Below are 20,175 nucleotides of genomic sequence, written 5' to 3'. Positions count from 1 at the left end.
TCTTTTCAGATTACAGACCTATTAACCTTCACCGATGGGTCAGCCGCGGAAGATGGATCGGGCGCAGGGGTGTTCTCGGGAATCCGATTATAGAACTGGCCCGATCCCTCGGAAAAATTACGACCATATTCCAGGCGGAGATATATGCCATTCGAATCTGTTCCGGCAGTCGGGCGGCATTATCAGCACTAAACGTCAACAACATATCAAGCCAGTTGGTGTGGAGTTGTCATCAGGTGCTGCTGAAACTTGGCCGACTGAACGAAACATTCCTGATGTGCGTGCCGGGGCACTCTAACATCGTCGGTAATGAGGAGGCTGACAGACTGGCTCGCCGAGGGTCCGGATCCACAATGTTGGGGCCAGAACTAGCTCTTGGAATCCGACCATCTACTGTCAAGTCTACTCTTAAGGGTGAAATTGCAAAGATTCACGCAGCCGGGTGGAGAAATTTGGACTCTTGCCGGCAAACAAAAATCCTTGTGAAAGAGCCTAGGGCCACTAGAGCGGCATTTTTGATGTCCCTTAAGAAGTGGGACATGAAAACCCTAGTAGGGCTTTTGACGGGACACTGCCCTTTAAACTACCATATGGAAAAGATTGGGGTAGTGGTTTCGGCCGTGTGCAGCCAACGTGAGGAGGAGGAGGAGACGGCCCTGCACTTTTTATGCAGCTGCCCGGCATCCTCAGATCTCAGACGAAGACACCTTGGCAAGGTTTTCTTCAATGAAGAATCTGCACACTCTCTGCCTCTGGAGAATGTTCTAAGATTCGCTAAAGCCTGCGAACACCATTGAATAGGCAACTTACGGGGATAGTACAATGGGCCTAACAATGGCTGCGGCTCCCCCCAGTTAACTAAACTAAACTAAATCTACCAAGGAAATGGACTGCAAATGTTTTAGGGCACTAGAACGTCAGCACGCAAAATATTGAAGGATTTTTCCAGAATCACTGTAATTCACGTGACTCACATATTCAACGCAATTCTATGACTAAGGCTTGAAAGATTTTAGAGATTACAATGATTCCTAAATATAAGAAGGATCTGATCCAGATTGCATCTTACGGCTCACAATTCTGCTACCCCTTTTTCGTCAAAGGCTTTCGATACACTATTAACTTTGAAAGCCACATCATATATCTAGTGGAATAGAAGTGATTTCTCTGCAAAAGGTTAACTTGAAAGATCTCGTCCGGGAAGGAGATAAGGTTACTGAAGTTGTGGAAGCGTGTTGGTACGAATTCGTCACATACTATCCGAATTGCCTCACTGCACTATCAATGGGCTTATTAGAAGCTTTCTGATTCATAGGGGGTTGGTTTATGAGCCGGCAGTTGGCATTCCTGAAGTTCGGAGCTGTTAGCCGCGGTGGGCGAGTGGCCCGATCGGAGAGTTGGATCTCATGGATGATAGCATCGTGGTCACTGATGCCAGGAACTGTTTAAAGGAAAGGAACAATGTTTGGGTTGGACTTATGCTGATATTGCTGCTTATCAGTAAGTGGTTGAGGTATGAGTGGCTGTTCCTTACATTGTATGTAAGGAGTGCCAGACAGGAGATATTTAGAACCGCGATACGGTTTGTGACCATTTTTATTGGTGTTGAAGTCCGACTACGAGATGTGTCTGACGTTTAAGTCGCCTCCTAAAATCAGAGACCATGATTTGCAAGTTTGGCGGCAAAAGGGTTTGATAGTGGATAGATCGTTCGGATCGAAGAGTTGATTGGGACTGTAGAAAGAAACGACGTATACAAAGCCGAAGTTTCTTTCAATTGAGGTGACGGTAACTTCTAGAGGTTTAAGGGCATCGGAATTTGGCGGAGACGGGTATTGCGGTACCTCTGGCAAAGTATGAGGGGATTTAACTAGGCTGATGACTGTCTTTTGCTGCCTTTTTTGGTGTACAGTCCAAGTGATTCTTGAAGCTCAACTTGGTATCTATCATTATCCCCCAGTATCTAATGATCGATTTTAAAACGACCTCATGATTGCTACAATTAGTAATAAATATCGCCTCCGCCTTTTCATCCACCAGATCCTGTTTAATCATTTGTAACCATGCTCTGGTGGCATGACTGGTTTCATTTCCACAAAGCTCTTCGCACGCGTGGTGATTCGTCACTAAGACCACCAGGTCGTCTGCAAGACCAATCAGCGTTGTCTTCGTTAATACTTCGTCATATATTATGTTCCGCAGCAGGCCTTTAATGCAGAGCCTTCCGGACCTGATTTCAGCAGCCACATTCGGGACTCATTATACACAATTCATCTACAGATCTCCTGTAGTTCCTTCTTGTTTGCACCCAATATCAAGAAGACATGCTGTGGAACCGTAGCCTGAGGTTACTTTCTTTTCTTTTGTGGGAAAACAATCGCGATAATTTTGAACGAGGGGCACGGCACTTGGGAAGATTTTTGCTCACAAATCTTGTTCATTAAAACCTTCCAAGCAGTGTCCCAGCGGTTCAAATTTGACACAGTTGCTTAGTAGCAATTACGCTTACTTTCTTCAATGGCATTTTTAGAGCTACTTTGAAGATCGCGGTGCTCTTTCTTCACCTGCCGATGTTTTGGCTTCTCTCTTTTCCTTTAGCATAGCCCCCTCTTTTGCAGACAAACTGATCTCAACAGCGAGAGTTCCTGGTTCCACCAGTAGTTTGGTTTCCTACTGTGGTGGAAATGGCGTCGAAGCATCGTAGAGTCGTATACATCGGTTATTCGCTAACATCGCTGCCTCAACTTTTCCAGCGCCGTTTCCACCGGGTTGTGAAATCTTTCTAGTACCGCTAGGAATGGCTCCCTCTCAAAAATTCCACGGGACCAGTCAGACACTGGGTTCTTCCACGTTTGCTGCGCTTTTTTTTCTAATATCGAGAAAGATGACCTGGTGCTGAAGTTTTTACTCCTTCGCTAAATCATTCTTCTCGCCAACGAGGCACTAAGGTAAGGCAGATCCACGATCGAGTTTAGCCCTCTGCCTCGGAAGGGCACCTGTGCAACGTTATCTATCACGATGTTCAGCTCCGCGAAGGTTTCAAGCAGGATTTGGTTTCTGGTGTTCGTCACTTGGCTTCTCCATTCTAAAGCCTATGCGTTGAAATTGCCGGAAATAATTTTCTCATATTGCGCTAATGCTGCACTTGGAGGGGAGTGCAGCTGTAGATATGGACGCAGTTACCTTTGGGAGGGAATCTGAAGCATATCTGGAGAGATACTTCCTTCCGCGTTAATCAGTTTAATCCTTGATTTCACCGGCAAGCCATCTTCTTTATTGTACTCTTTTATATTCCACTAAATTTAAATTGTTCCCTTAGCGCAACGCAGATATCCTCCGCAATGTAACTTCATTTAAGTCTTTACAGTCGATTACTATCTCTTAGTTTCGAGCTTTCAATTCTGCTTGCGCACGTAGCACCTTTTTCACCCAGCCGCGAAAACTATAACCTTTCATCGTAAGCCTGATACGATTCACACTTCCGCCTAGGTCTGCCAATTCCGGATCGTCTTTGACGTTGCGAAGGATATCAGCATAAGACATATTTCCTTCCTTGGAAATAATGATTATTTCCGGGCGAATCTTTTTAAGGTTCTGTGTAAAACAAAACTTTATTAAAATCTGTTTACTGTCTGTCTGTCCTTTTTTTTGTTTTTTTTTAAAGGAGGTGGAAATCTTCAAAATACTCTGGCCTGGGCATGCCCGATTGTGGGATTTTTACCCACTAAAGCAACCCCCCTCCCCCCATATTCCCCAGCTACCCCGTGCAACCACCCTTAGATATTAAATCACGGGGTGGAGTTAGCTTACTTTAACTAGGTCTCCTTCCATCTACCCGCGGGGTTCATAACCGCGCCTTCCTCACTTGTTCTGCTTTTCGCAGTTTATCTTGGATTATTGCAATCATGGAATTGATCGCATCCCAATCCTCCTAACAAGCTACCATTCTCCGGACAAAATTTTCTGAGTTTCCTGCACGTTCCTCTTTTCTTCCACAAACCTAGGACATTTGAAGAATACGTGCGGTTGGTCTTCTGGGACCCCGTCGCAGTTTGAACAATTAGGTGAGTTGTCCAATTTAAACCTGTACAGGTATTGACGGTGGCCTCCATGGCAACTTGGTTAGATTATAATTGATCTCGCCATGCTTTCTCTCCAGCCACTCCTCGGTGGAAGGCATCAACCTGTAAGTCCAACGACCCTTTTGGAACCGGTCCTGTCGCTGCTGCGATTCACTTATCGATCTCCCTTTCGGCTTTTATCATTATTATCAACGGGGCAACAACCGGTATCCGCTAACCCGGTTTTGCGCTGAGGTCCACCAATTCGATATCCCTAAAAGCGGCCTGCCGTCCTGACCTACGCCATCGCTCCATCTCAGGCAGGGTCTGGCTCGTCAAATTTTTCTACCATAGATATTGCCTTTATAAACTTTCCGGCCTGGATCATCCTCATCCATACGGATTAAGTGATCCGCCCACCGTAACCTATTGAGCCGGATTTTATCCACAAATTGACGGTCATGGTATCGCTCATAGATTTCGTCATTTTGTAGGCTACGGAATCGTCCATCCTCATATAGGGGGCCAAAAATTCTTCGGAGGATTCTTCTCTCGAACGCGGCCAAGAGTTCGCAATTTTTCTTGCTAAGACCCCAAGTTTCCGAGGAATACATGAGGACTGGCAAGATCATAGTCTTATACAGTAAGAGCTTTGACCCTATGGTGAGACGTTTCCGGCGGAACAGTTTTTGTAAGCTGAAATAGGCTGACAACAACCGTGAGGTTGTGATTTTCGACCCTAGGTAGGAGAAATTATCAACGGTCTCAAAGTTGTATTCTCTTATCCTTATTCTTCTTCGTGTTTGCCCAGTGTGGTTTCATGTTGTTGGTTGGTTCGTCTTCCGTGCTAACGTTGCCACCATATACTTTGTCTTGCCTTCATTGATGTACAGCCCAAGATCTCGCGCCAATCGCCGCCTGCTCGATCTGGATGAAGGCAGTTTGTATGTCTTGGGTGGTTCTTCCCATGATGTCGATATCGTCAGTATAGGCTAGTAGTTAGGTGGACTTAAAGAGGAGCGTTCCTCTTGCATTTACATCATCATCACGGATCACTTTCGCGAGAGCCAGGTGAAAGAGGACGCATGATAGAGCATCCGCTTGTCGTAGACCGTTGTTAATGTCGAATGGTCTTGAGAGTGATCCTGCTGCTTTTATCTGGCCTCGCACATTGGCCAGGATCACACTGGTCAGTCTTATTAATTCCGTCGGGATACCGAATTTTCTCATGGCCGTGTACAGTTTCACCCTGGCTATGCTATCATAGGAGGCTTTAAAGTCGATGAAAAGATGGTGCAACTGGTGTCCATATTCCAACAGTCTTTCCATCGTTTGCCGCAGAGAGAAAATCTGATCTGTTGCTGATTTGGCTGGAGTGAAGCCTTTTTGGTATGGGTCAATGATGTTCTGGGCGTATGGGGCTATCCGGCCTAGCAAGATAGAGGAGAATATCTTATAGATGGTACTCAGCAACGTGATACCTCTATAATTGCTGCACTGTGTGATATCTCCATTTTTATGTATGAGACAGATAAGAACTCGTTACCAATCGTCAGGCATTGTCGCTGTCCCATACCTTGAGCACAAGTTGATGAACCACTTGGCGTAACTGGTCGCCTCCATATTTAACCAATTCGGCTGTAGTTCCGTCGGCTCCTGGCGACTTATGTGATGAATTGCACTGACTGTTTCTCCTAAACTTTGTCGGTCGCCTTCAGTTACCGGGACCTCCAACTCGCCGATGTTCTGGCTGTTCAGTAGTTCATCAAAGTACTCAACCCATCGCTCCAATATGCCCATTCTGTCGGAAATCAGATTTCCCTCTTTGTCTCGGCAGGATGAGCATCGAGGTGTATAAGGCTTCTTCCTCCTGACTTGTTGGTAAAACTTCCGCGCCTGGTACGGTTGCTCCCTGTACCTTTCGAGTTCACAGACTTGTTGGTTCTCCCAGGCTTCCTTTTTCCGTCTGTGACGTCGCTGATAAAGTGATAAGTCTCTGCGCGTGCCAGCATTCTTTGAGAATGCAACATTACTCGGTATGCGGCATTCTTCCGTTCCATTGCTAGCTTACATTCATAGTCAAACCAGTCGTTCCGATTCCTTTTGCTGCTGGGGCCAAGTATCTTTGTGGCCATATCCATGATAACGGTCTTCAGGTTGTTGTGAAAATCATTTGTTGATGCTTCATCTCCAGGACCTCTGTTGACTGCGGTTATTGCGGCATCAATTTCCCTCTTATAGGTGTCGCGGAGTGCTGTGTTATGGATGGCTTCAGTGTTAACTCCCACCTGATTGTCAGAGGGGACTCTAAAATTATAAAAGGTCAAATTTGTCGCTTCACTGCAAATTCAAGATTTTAAATGTCAATATCAAGCGATGAGACAGATGCACACTCAAATGTCTGCATAAAAGAACTGCACAAAACCTTTCATACCTTGTGCAGTTTGTGGTTGCTCGACTTGTTTCTTCTTGGCCGCTTGCTGGGTATCAATGGATTTACTAGTTCTGTCCCTATTTCTTGCTTTAATTGATATTCCGCCTCTCTCTCACATGGAAAGAAATGCTGTTCCAGTTTGCTGCCTTCTACCCCCTCTTTTATAACCACAACATACATGTGGATTCGGAAAATATCCGTATTCCTTTTCAAGTCGCATAGCGAATATGGACAGAGGTGGGGTAACGACGGCTTCGGTGGTGAAGTTGGAGGCTCTTACGAAAGGGATCCGGTGTGGACATTCCTACTCCACTATTATCTTTTATGCTACAAAATGATGATGATGAAGAAGCCAAGTTTCCCACCACTAAAATCCGTTTGCCTACTCCCAAAAACCTCCGGTACTGGGTTTCCGAAGCCCTGTACCATTAAAAAAAACATCCTCTCTCGTCCCTTATATGGTATTTAATTTTATTTCTAGCCAATTTTTATCCACCTATCCGGTTAGCGCATATGCATGCCCATAACGCATCTGCCAAGCATTCTCTTATCCGCACGAAGGGACGTAATTGATGAGAGATTAGGCGACTGCACACAAGAAGTTCAAGCATTCTAGCCTTTATTGGGGAAATATGGCCATAATAGGCGTATCTCAAAGGATTCAAAGTACAAGGCATCACATTGCTTGTATCCAATGCAACGGGATTCATCTTTCGCTGCTCGCTCTTTAACGTAATACTAAAAGTACTACCACGAAAGGCATAACAGATAGCAGATGTGGACCTTGTAGTGGCCGTTTCCACTCTGTCTAGGTATTCATTTGACATAAATAACATCTTTCTAAATTTAGCGCTGAAACGCATAATATTAGTGAAATGAGTGCCATAAAAATTGATTTGATTTTTCTAACAATGTAGGCAAATGTCGCTACTAGAATCTGTAATTAACTTATCTTTTCTCCCCTGAAAATTCCATTTCTTACAACATCTTTTCAAAGTGCTTACAATTCTCTGAAACATCGTTGATCAGAACTTATCAAAAAATATCGATTGTAATATTTATAAGATAGAAGGAAATACAAACAAATTTGACATGTAACCTTACTGCCAGATAGGACTGCATGCGCATCCGGGAATTTTGTATAAATAACGCGTCTAGACAATACGGTAGTCAGTGAAAGTGTCAATTGAAGGCAGCAACATGGCAGGTGAAGAACATTTCTGACCTCATTATTTTAATATTTTCTGGTGTTAAGGAGATTCAGTGGATTGACTGGTTCTTTGCATTTATAATCTTTCCAGTGATCCTTGTTGCTTTAGTAGTTTGCCTAGTGCAAAGCAGTGTTGCGGACGAACCATGTGAAACAGGAACGATGTGGCCTCACCCATCGAATCCAATATATTATTACAAATGCTTAGCTCCGGGTGTGGAAGTTCAACTAAAATGCCCGCCAGGAGAATACTTTGGTGTAACGGATAAAAAATGTATCCCTGGAACCCCACCGGTAACTCCGCCTGAAGGCACTACCGAGACACCAACTGTACCAGGTGGGGAAACAGAATCAACTACAACAGCAACTGAGGAAACTGTCCCACCTGAAACAACTGCAACAACAGTTGAACCACCTGAGTCCAGTAAGCCACCTGAGGCGACTGAATCGACTAAGCCGACTGAATCGACTGAGAAGACCGAATCGGCTGAGTCGACACCAAGTTCTACTATTACAGAAACTGAATCGACTGTTAAACCTGGTGGTCCGGGAGTTCCTACGGAGCCACCTACTCCGCCAACTGATGACTCGGGCTCAGGAGGTGGATCAGGTGGTGGATCAGGTGGTGGATCAGGTGGTGGATCAGGAGGTGGAACTGAACCACCTACTCCACCAACTGATGACTCGGGATCAGGGAGTGGATCAGGAGGTGGATCAGGAGTTGCAACGGAGCCACCAGCACCTCTAAGTCCATAAAGTTCCGATGGAAGACGCAGGATTAATAACAGCCGCGAATGGAAATAATAATTATGAGAAACTGGTGGAAATAATTATAAGTGCACATTGCTTCCTTCTGCGTCAATAAATTTGTTCAACAACTTAACTCCTGAGTTTTAACTAATGGAATGCATGGCCGCCGATTGAATCACCATGTGTCGAATGATCATCAGCTTCATTCTAGGACGTACTTTCTTAAACCTTTGGATAATACTAACTAATATGGCTTCAGCCTTCATCAACATTGAACAGGGCGGTCTTGTTCGCGATAGATTACACAGGAGTAGAATGCATCATTGAAGTTGATGCGTGTTTATATGGTTGCCATTTACCCCCCATTGACAGCCGAAGTCTTCCCTGTTTGCCGTAAAAGCGGACTAAAAGGGGTAAAAATTTGTCGATTAGTAACCTGCAAACCTCGAAACTTTACTGCTCCCCAAACGTCAACAACGCTTCGTATAGGGACTGACTTCTTTCTGGAATGTACGCACGCTGCTTAACAACAGCGTCGACGCTCCTCAGAATGCTCGCTTTTTCCAATTCGAACGAGATTTCCAACGATATAAGCTGGACATCCTGGGCCTAAGCGAAGTAAAATGGTGGGACTCTTCAAAGTACACCCTTCGCTGCTCCCACATTAATGGTAATGTGCTTTTGTAGTCTGGAAAGCCAAGTGGTAACAGACGTCAAGGCAAGGCGCCCCGATTTCTAGTAGACTTCTGACTGTAACATTCCGGTCCAGTTTAGCGGGCGTCATAATTGTACAGTGCTATGCACAAATGGAGATTTCCGATATGCTTTCTATGAGTAATTAAATGCAGATTAGTAGAGCCCTCCCCCGTAACGGGTGACTTGAATGCGAAGGTGAACCACCACCTGATCATTGGTGCCATTGGTTTATGATAAGTAGTAGAGGTAGTAGTTGTCACCGGAATACGCGTAACAAAACATAGATAAGGATCGCCATCTTTTGATCGCTTACGTTCGCTTGCGTGTTGTGTCTGCTACTTCTTGCAGGGTATCCGAGCTATGACCTCCCAACCTCAACATCGAACTTTTCTATCATCCAACCGTCGCTCAACAGTGGGAGAGTTATCTTGCTCATCGGACGGCAGCCACCCTGAACAGGTCGTCTGAGAATATAGATGAGCATGGGGCCACCGTGAAAAATGTTTTCTTCTCCAGTTCTACACAGGTTGTCTGCCACATCCCAAAGGGGCGTCATAAGAACTGCTTAACTGCATAATCGTGCAAACGGGTCAATGAATGGTAGGGTTTGAAAGCTCTGATGACCGCTGCGAGTGATGGGGGGTGTGATGTCCTCGAACTGCGATCACAAGAGGGAATTCGTTATTGCGTTGGTCAGGAAAACGGAAGATGCCGCTGAAGACAATGATTTCAGAAGTATATACCACATCACGAAACGTCTTGCATATGGTTGCAAACTTTTGGATGGTTTTATGGGGAATTTTGGGGAACCACGAAGATGAGCAGCTGAAAAGGTGTAAGTAACACTTCACCACGGTTCTTAAATATATCGCATATGGTGAAGTTCCGCCTGTTATGGATCAGCTGGCTAGTCACCATAATATGCGGATACTTGCTGTTCCTCCAAACAGGGGAGAAATTATGTCGGCTATCAATGCACTCAAATGGAGGAAAGTCGCTTGGCTTGACTGCATCACGGTAGAGGTATATATCGCTGTACGTGCTGTTTATGCAGATCGACATCTTCCACTCGTGTGAAAATCTTAGGAATTCGAGACCTTTCACAGAGCCTAGAAGGGACCGTTTGAACAATTGAAGGAATATCTGCGTGCTCTTTACCGACGCAAAGATAGCAGCTAAAATTATCCTGGAAAGAGCACCGTTTGGTCGATAGAGACCGGGCTGATTTCTGTTCTGAATCCTCCTGCATTGACCACACCATCATTCTATGGATCATTTTGAAATAGTGTGTGCAGTTTAGAGCTCTCGACAGCATGAACAGGAAATGTACCTGGCGTGCTCTAATCAGAAGGGGCATTTCGCGGAAATTATAGTTATTATCAGAGTAACATATTATGGCGCAAAATGTCATGTGCTGCACCGAGGTAAAATCTGGGAAGAATTTGAGGTCCAACCCAGTCGCAACGTCAGTGATATCTGTTCCTTTTGTTATCACTGAATATTATTTTTTATGCTGCCTTGTCCAGAGGACGATGGCATCTTTCCTCAAAGACCTCGATTAGGCTGACAACTATCTGCTCTCCCACGGGGTCACAGAACTTAGTCAAATGGCTCTGGGTTAGGAAAGAGGGGGCAAGTAGAGCCAGACTGAAGATAAAGAACAACCAAACCGAGATTCTCAGTCTGGCGAGTTATCGTACTCTCACTATCTGGATTAATAGGCAGAGCATTGAAGACGTGCGTGGTTGCTGCCGATAGTGGCTCCGAATTGGATGTCGCCCGGCGCATTAACAGCACTAGATTCGCTACCGCGGCCTTGTCTCAAAATGTAGTTATCTCAACAACAACATCAGATCGAGATTGTTCTGTGCTAGTGTTCTTTCTGCCTTTTTGTTTGGGAGTAGCACATGGAAAGTGACCGCTACCGCCAATCAATAGCTCCAAATCTTCGTCAACACCTTTGTGTGAGGTATCATCGAAGTACGCCGAAATATTTCAAACGAAGAACTAGCTCTGCGCGCAGGCCAGTCACCCATATGCAATGTTATTGGAAGGCGGACTTAAAAGTGCCAGCTATGTCAGTCAGTGGAAAGCACTTTCCCAAGGTAGCCGACGAGTGGTTCACCAAAAGCGTGCTTGCCGCAGAACCGTAGAGGGATAGTGAGGGCATCTTCGTAGTTACTCAGGGGAGGTGAAGCGAACGATAGCGCGTAGGTGTGATTGACACCCTATATCCCACCAAGAGTGAACGGCAACCGTATATTGGTGGTTTTAAGTTAGGCACGAGTTAAGTTTGAGTTTAGATTTATTCGCTGGTATTGATTGTTATCATGGGAGAAGAACTGAGGGCCTTTTTGATTTTTGCGTGTACGCGTCGTGTTGAAGCTCCACTACCGTCACAAAGTATGAGAAATACAACCCAACATGTGGCACGGCAAAAGGAATTCCATCGCTGAGTTTGGCAGGGAAACCGGAGTTTCTACAAATAATAATGGTTACAGAGCCGTATAATGCATCACGAAAGAACTTGCAGTTGGTCATAAACCCTTCAATGGTCAGTACTATAGCTATGCTAGTTCTACGTCAAAAACCCATATATTTTCAAATAAGATTTCAATTTTACGTTTTCCGCCATTTTGGATTTTTGAATAGCGTCAAAAGCTTACCGAGTACCGAATTGCATAACATGTGGAGCGGTGGTGTAAGTGAATAAACAGTTCACGGCAGAATGTTGCGTTAACTGCGAAATATTTTTGTTAGATCACTGTTCAGTATAAGCATTCTTAATGATTTGATATGTCACTGGATGGCTACCTAACGTCCAAAAATCAATAAAAAGTTTTTAATTTACACCGTTTTTGGGGACTTATTTTTGAGAATTTATTACAAAGACCCTGAGTTCAAAGGGGGGGAGGAATCCACATGCATGGAAAAAGGTGGATGTACATTTTTTTAAAACGAACATAGCCAAAGTGAGTATCAAATGAAACGTCTCGTTTAGTACTTTTCAAGTTCCATTTGATGCAAAAGGAGGAAATGCGAAAAAAAGACACTAAGCTGCCCCATATGGGGTCTAGACTGCGAAATACCCTCCTGTTAAAATTGTTATCTCCTGTTCAGCCCTTTGCGGTATATAGAGGGCCCCATAGTCAAATTACGCTTCAATTTAATGATCATCGCATTTATTGCTCTGCTAGTGATAAGGGCACAGTAAGACAAAATGAACGTTCACGACGACTGTGGTTCGAACCCAAGGCGACGAGATCGAGAGGCCAGGGCTCTAATCCCCCAATGGAGGTCATACAGTTATTTGCAGTGAGGTTCGTTTATGGTGGAATTCCTTTTGTTCCTTAAGCCACTACATTACGGATGTATAGGCGGACATTGGCCTATATATTTACATTACTACATGACTCCTAAGACCATATATCGCAGCAAGAGCCCGCCTTCACCGCCCATAAACTCTGGAATCTTGTTTCATTTCCATCTCCGCTCTAAAGACAGTTCTTATCGAGGGTAGCTCCCAGATATTTCACTTCTGTGGAGAATTCAAAGTGATCGCCTGCAGGACCAACAATCGACAACTCATTAAATGATCATTAACTACAAATTTCAAGTATTATCATAGTGTCACCGCCGTTAAAAATTTCATCGATACCATGCTCTCTGGCAGCATCACAAAAGTCCACGAACACCTCAGTCATGTGCTCGCCTTTCAGAGTTGAAATTAAAGAATGAAGAGACTATTAGGATTTCCACACTCGTCAGAGCGAATGTGACGCTTGGCTAATCTTACAAAACATTTCAGAGAGAATAATGTTGAGCTAGTCAGCTCCGCCATGCTATTAACATAGCATGCTGGTCCTGAGCCAAGGTAAAGGACAAGGGTTTGTGGCAACGTACTTTGTACTATCCTCAGCAAAACAAAAATAAAATGCTGAGATCAGGGAAAGAGATAAATAAAGTTTAGTTGGAGTTATTCCACTATGCTAAATCCTACCTAATCTCTCTCTACCCGGCAGGTCGAAAAATGGTTCTTGACGGATGGACGGCGTTAGGACGTAAGTAAGTTAGCCCAAGCAAAACAAATTCGCCTTCAAGCAACTTCTAGATGAAAAGGCTTATAAGATGTCGGCTGATGACTATATCATCATTGCCGGCGACCTTAATGGTCATGTGGAGGAAAGGGGTTTCGAGCGTATAATGAGGGGGCGAGCGTATAATCGATTTTGCGGGCACTCTTGACCTCCACAAAGCGGCTTTTTCCGTCGGGATCACCTAGTCACGTAAGCGACATATCGACCGAGGTGCTTGCCTTTGAAATAACGATGTCAAAATGAAGGTCCGTCAAAAGGAACGCCTCTATCACAAGTATCGCGACAATAAAACCTTCGCCAATTGGCAAATTTATAAGAATGCCAACCGGGAAGCAAAGAAAACGATCGTTGTCATCAGAGTGGCTCATTACAAAGATCTTTACGATAAACTGGACATTCGGAATGGCGAGAAAGGTCTTTATCAACTTGCCAAAAGCCGACACGAACGCACACAGAATATCGAACACTTCTGACAAGAACGGCATTTTTTTTACCGACCTTCGAACCGCGAAGGTAGATCGCGAAATCGTTGAAATAACCGTGAATCAAGCCGGATGTCCCACGAAATGCGAAACTGCTTGCGTAATACACGCTGAGGGGTCGCTCATAGAGAAACACTGTGAGAAGCATCGCCCTCTTTGCATTGCATTTTTGAATCTAGAGAAAACGTTTGACCATGTGCCACACGAACCCACCTGGTATGCTCTACGGAAACACTTAGTGCCAGAGGAACTCATGCGCTGGGTTTAATTGGCCTATCACGATCTGAAAGGTAACATTCGAAGTGCGGCGGGTTTATAAAACCGCTTCGTCTCTGTTGATGTTCGTCGACCCCAATGAAACAGGCACAATCACTGCCAGCGGCAGTGATCTGTTCAGAACTGAGCGATTTAAATATCTCGGATCAATACTATCAGCCAATGGAGAACTGCGTTATGAAATTGATTCACGCCTTAACCCAAGCTGGATAAAGTGGCGTTCTACAAGAGGTGTTCTTTATGATCGACGTATCAACGAACGTCTCAAATCTAAAATTAACCGCAATGTCCAGTCGCTCTCTGTGGCTCTGAGTGTTGGCCGGCTATAAAAGACAATGAACGCCGCCTCGCGGTAAATGAGACAAATATGTTACTTTAGACCAGTGGCGTAACACGACGATATGGTGTGCATTCATTGTGAAAAAATTGCGTGAGAAGCGTCCTCAATGGTATGGACATGAGGCATGCGTTGACGAAAAATCACTTGCCAAGACTGATGTAAACATCAAAGTCGACGGGAAACTATCAAACAACGATGGCTTAGTTCTCTATGTGGTCATTAGAAAGCGTTGCGACTCCACTCAGGTCAGGCCTATGACTGGGGAAATTGGTGTAACGGACCCATTTGAGCCGACCAGGATTCAAAGACGGACTAACGCTGAAGAAGAAGAATCGCGATGCGGAAGTGATCTAGCTGTTTCCGTTCAACTTTGTAATTATCGTTTAGCGCGTTTGACCAAGGCAACAGGTCAAGACTCTTCAAAGCCGCAGGACTATTTATCTATCGGTAGACGAGTCTTAGTCGACAAAGGAGCTACAATTTACTACCAACAAGTCTTTTTAACATCAATTAATCTATGTTTGTTGTATGTTACATACAAGGTAGATTTTGGATACAGGAGAGAAGGAGACTTTCTATAAGCAAGTCAATATAGTCCAGGAAAGGCTTCCTCAATATGAAAATGTAATCATTATGCGTGAATGGGCTCCGATAACATCGTGCTCTGGCATTTAATAGAGAAACACAAATGTGATGATCGCAACGATAATGGTTTGTAAATTTTTGCAGTTTCCCCTACCTCGCCATCAAGGGGACACTAACCGAGTACAAAGGCTGCCAAATGGTCAATTTCCTTCGGCAGTAAATTTAGGAATTCTCTTCTCTTTTGGATTCACGTAACGAGAAGGGCCCTGACATTGACCTCAAAAGGATCATCACGTTATGGTTGCTTGCCGTCTTTTGGGTATTGCATCCCCTGCTCGCAAGGGGTTGGAGAGTTTGCATTCCCAAGTTCACCATTCGCATGATCATGAACAATAATGGCTGCCATTGTTCTTTTTTCAGGGTACTGCTCAGTATATAGGGCAGTGCCACTGGGGCGTTGATTGACTGAGGAATCATAGAAACGGATCGAAGCACATGATCCCTGCAAGTCGTTACGAACGTGACGTGCTCGGGCTTTGATACCGTGGATAAATCTTCGGAAGCTCATTGTGGAACGCATCAAAACATGCCTCGAAAGTTGTGAATCATTCTGTACTGGCCATGTGAATCCCGCGGTTTCATGGTGAGGCAGGGCACAGAGTTCAGATCTACACTACCCCTAATTTCCATCGGTTTCGAGAGGACTTTCGAAAGTATGAGCAGAATATAGATAACGAATTCTATAGGTAGGAAACATTTCTTAAAAACTAATAGCTAGTACCAGAACGAGGTTCAAATTATGAGGCATTTCAAATACAAAATGCAGTGGGCAGGACTCTATTTGGCCACGGATACTATTCCCTTCCGTCGTTGATCACGGTACTAAAACATGGAGGACCTTAATGAACCATGATATATTTCCTTAATCACTTGGACTACCCTGATGACATCTGTTTACTTTACCACCGATTGCTTGACCTTGGCCAAATGGCTCTGGATTGAGGAAATGGTCCTCTGTTCATCATCGGTCATCACTCTTTCTATCCCACTTATTTGTTTTGTCCAAAATTTCGAAATGCTTGAAAGGTTTCTCGAAAGCTCCAGACATTCGTTAACACCTGCCTCCGCAGTATCATCGTGCTACTCTGGCCCGACACATTTTCGAAAGAAGAACTATTTCCCCCTACGAGTAGATGCGTTGATTAAAAGGGACAAATGACCGTGCAAAGGACTTATTTAAAGAGAATTCGGCTGCTCCATTGCTAGCTATGCTATGCAATAGAATCCACTATTCAAGGGATAACGACGATTGGATCATCCTAGAAACACGCAGCGTCAAATAATAGACCCCACCCAATAGAACCCATGTCTTCATTGCTTAAATTTGTTGGCGCATTTGGAGGGCTTTAATTTCTTAGCATTTAGTTAGATAATTTTATTGTAAAGAGCCGCAATTCAGAGCACTCAGGCGTGTTGTTAGGTCAATGATACTGTTCCCTAAAACAGCCTATGTATTCATTAGTTTCTGGAGACAGAGAGTTCGTAGATTCTTCATTCAAGGGACCCTTTGCGATCTGAGGAGACAGAGTCAATTTGAGAAAAACAAGTGACATAAAAAATGACGCTCTAGTGGCAGAATTTGAAATTTTTCTCTTTAGAGTAGACTTGATAGTGGAGGGTCTTAGGTCCATCATTGTCAACCCAGACCATTGGCGAACCAGTCTGTCAACTTTAACATTTCAAGCTATGTTCGAGTGCTCTTGAGAAGTGTTTGGTTCGGACGACAAAGTTTGTTGCAGCAATGGGTGGCAACTCTACACCAACTGTCGTGAAACGTTGTTGCTCTTCAGTACTGATGACGTTGACCGACTGTTAGAAGAGATTCGAATGGGGCGACCCTGCCATTTTTGAATGAAACGTTCTTCTAGCTGCAATAAAATGATATATATCTCCACGAGGGATTTTTTTTTTTCGAGAGGTTAGGATTCCCGAAAACACTCCTCCAGCCTATCCGTCTTTTCTGATTGACACGTCGGTGAAGATTATTACTGTTCGCCTTTCCAAGTGCTAATAGTATTGATGGGTCCGGTGGTCGAGATGATGGAGCACCAGTCTCTCGTTCTCGTTACCCACGGTTTGAATTGTGGTTGTTGTGGATGTTGTGGTCGTCTGCGTGCTCTCCTGTGACTGCAGGCCAATCACTTGCACAGGATTAAATGTGATGATAATGAAACTCAAACAGTTTCATTGAAAACTGATACTGTGCGAATACTCTATACTCCCAGAGCAACGGAAGGGAGACAACAATGGTTTCAAACCAATATGGGTCGTTTCACCTCCAAATGAATGGAGCTATGTTTAGAATAGCCTCGGGTAAGGCAATGACCTTCAGTAATATTAAGCCACATGAGTCTTTGAGTCTGCACAAGCAACTTCCCGTTGTTAACAGAGTGCAGTCTCGGCCACCATATTCTTCCTGGATGCTTCCCTGCTAGCTTGTAGTCAAACTGTACTCGTGCTACTGCTAGATATCCGCTCCTGATGAAGTGGGTAGCGTGTAGATGACCCACTTAACGTTCATAGTGAACATCACTTGTCCAGTCTTCCTGGCGTTCACCGTGAGTCCGTTACGGAGGCCTCAATTGGAGGCTACTTGCAGAGTTGCATTCAACCGATCACATACTGTGCCCGCAAGTTTTTCGGTAAGATTGTGCGCGAATGCTTGTGTGACGACTTTTGTGTCCTCCAGAACCTATTGCATTGTCCTTTTCAAAAAACCATAACAGGGGGTAGAGAACCCCCACTCCCTTGTGGGCGGTCACTAGGATATCCTGCCTCAGAAAGCTTCTTTCTCCACTCGAGCATGTGAAAGATCCAACCGATTAACAGCGGGTCGTTTCCGTGCTGTCTTGAGAATCCATGCGCAGTGCGAAACAAATGCGTCCGTGATTCAAGCGCGCGATACTGTTTAGTATTTTTCATATTCCGGCAGGAGTCGCCATTTTAGGGGATGCCACCGTGATGTCGATTACCTCTCGCGTGAGAACATTGCAGAAAGTGGGTTCTTCGTCAAGTTGAGGATCTGCAGTTTGGTTCCTATCAGATGCTGTAATAATTTCGATCCTCACGCGTTAATGTTGGAGGATAGCTCAAATGAATGTTCCATTGGCAGCTTCGTCCACGTCGAAGGGACAATAAGCAGATCCCCTAAGGATGTGCCTGTTGGTTAGTGAGGCTGTTCTGGTGTGCTATCACATAGATCTTCGATTTTGGTTTGGTATACCCAAAGATGTTTTGCTTCGAGGCGGCTTACCCGGTCGCCGTTTACCTCAAATCGGATTGCCCGGAGGCGTGGTTTGATATGATTCTGTTTCTCTGCTCTACTGCTACCTACCTACTTTAGCTTCAGCGGGAGCCAATTAAATGAGTGGACACTCTGACCCTAGACTCATATTCTCCATCGATGAGCTCAGAGTTGTTTCCTCCCGAGTCATGGTACCGAGATTCACTGTTCTTGGCCAAGCAATACCTTTGTGACCATTCAGCCTTCGGCAAGCTAATCACACCTTGTCTTAGGGTTTTGTTTACCGTTTAGCTTCAGATGACCCTGCTGGTTCCCTAAAGGAACTTCCTTGGTGAATTCTCCCACCACGAGAAGGTAGGCAACCAACGAGGAAGTTCTCTCCATTAGAGTCCATATTTTTAGTTTCGATACTTATATTTTGGATACTGAACTAACGAACTATAGACTACCCCACCAGGACAAGGTGGGGTCCGAGGGGAAGGACACAACTTGCTGGTTAATTATTCTGCTTTACGTATTACTCAGGATACTGTATCGAAGAGTGCCAGGATACCTTACAATTTGTAATTTTTTTGTGAACTTAATGCTCAAATCTGGACAGGATGTCACGACAAATGTATTTTTTTTCAGTGTAAGCAAGTTTCTTCATTTATCTTATCTTCTTATTAATCGCAATTCCAAAGAATTCTATTTTCTCCCAACATCTGTTCTATTTTGTTCGAAATGCTTTCAATACATCGAAAATTGACAACGCAATGTTTCATTGGTTGGCGCATTCAGAAATTTGGTATAAATAATGTATTTTACCAATTCAGGAGGCAGTCAAGGTGTGAACTTAAGGACGCATCATGGCAGGTAAAGAACTAAATCGATTTCTGGTTCGAAGGAAATCCAGAGTGACGATTGCCTCTTTGCTTTTGTTGTCTTTCTAGTAATCTTCGCTGTTATAGCAATTTGCTTAGTGCAAAGCAGTGTTGCGGACGAACTATGTAAAACAGGAACGATGTGGCCTCACCCAACGAATCCAATATATTATTACAAATGCTTAGCTCCAGGTGTTGAAGTTCAATTGAAATGTCCACCAGGGGAATATTTCGCTAATGACCAAGAAAAATGTATGGTTGGAACCCCACCGGTTACTCCGCCTGTAATAACTACCGAGAAACCGTCTTCCGGAGAAAGTGGAGAATCTGGGCAGATCGATCCAAATGCATCCGGGTCTGACGAAGAAAGCAAAGAGAAACCAGGAAGTAATGAATCAGGTGAAGGGGAACCTGAGTCAGGTGACTCAAGTGAAGAAAAATCTGAGGGGTCAGGAAGTGGTGAAACAGGTGGAGAAGGATCTGAGCCAGGTAAATCTAGTGAAGAAAAACCTGGGGAGTCAGGAAGTAGTGAACAAGGTGGAGAAGGAACTGCGCCGGGTGAATCAAGTGAAGAAAAACCTGGGCCATCAGGTAGTGGCGAAACAGGTGGAGGAGGTGGTATCCCTACAGAGCCACCTAGACCACCAACTGACGAATCGGGAAATGGATCAGGCAGTGGATCAGGAGGCGAAGGAGGTGGTATCCCTACGGAACCACCAAAACCACCAATTGACGATTGACCCTTAATTAAATCCTAACAAGGACTCCTTTATTACTTTTAAAAATTGATATGATTTACTTTATCACAATCATCAATAAATTTCTCGAAAATCATTGAAGTGCTAAATTTTATGTAGTTTCTGCCGTGGTCCACGGAATACTTAAGAGACAATCGTATGAATTATTACTATTAGTTATATTCCAGAAACTTTTTAATTAATTAGTTTCGACTCCGCAATAGGCTTGCGTTCACACTCAAATATTTTTAGTGATCGCAATGGTTAATACAAAAGTGGGGAATGTTTGGAAACTGATCCCACTACCCATCCTAAATATAATACCCAAATGCGTACTGGA

At 44.3% G+C, this 20,175-nt stretch overlaps 2 protein-coding genes across 2 annotated transcripts; both read left to right on the top strand.

Annotated features, from left to right (window-relative positions):
- Positions 1-7,588: 7,588 nt before the first annotated feature.
- Positions 7,589-8,588, top strand: LOC119657185 (cell surface glycoprotein 1-like). The gene is made up of 2 exons (XM_038063975.1): positions 7,589-7,702; positions 7,797-8,588. The coding sequence occupies exons 1-2, from the start codon at positions 7,696-7,698 to the stop codon at positions 8,459-8,461; spliced, it is 672 nt and encodes a 223-aa protein (XP_037919903.1). The 5' UTR covers positions 7,589-7,695; the 3' UTR covers positions 8,462-8,588.
- Positions 8,589-18,970: 10,382 nt separating this feature from the next.
- On the top strand, positions 18,971-19,937 carry LOC119657462 (cell wall protein IFF6-like). The gene is made up of 2 exons (XM_038064378.1): positions 18,971-19,090; positions 19,168-19,937. The coding sequence occupies exons 1-2, from the start codon at positions 19,084-19,086 to the stop codon at positions 19,836-19,838; spliced, it is 678 nt and encodes a 225-aa protein (XP_037920306.1). The 5' UTR covers positions 18,971-19,083; the 3' UTR covers positions 19,839-19,937.
- The last annotated feature ends 238 nt before the right edge of the window (positions 19,938-20,175 follow it).

This window comes from Hermetia illucens, chromosome 5, assembly GCF_905115235.1.
Source record: "Hermetia illucens chromosome 5, iHerIll2.2.curated.20191125, whole genome shotgun sequence".
Classification (NCBI taxonomy): domain Eukaryota; kingdom Metazoa; phylum Arthropoda; class Insecta; order Diptera; family Stratiomyidae; genus Hermetia; species Hermetia illucens.
This window is presented reverse-complemented; position numbering and strand designations above follow the sequence as displayed.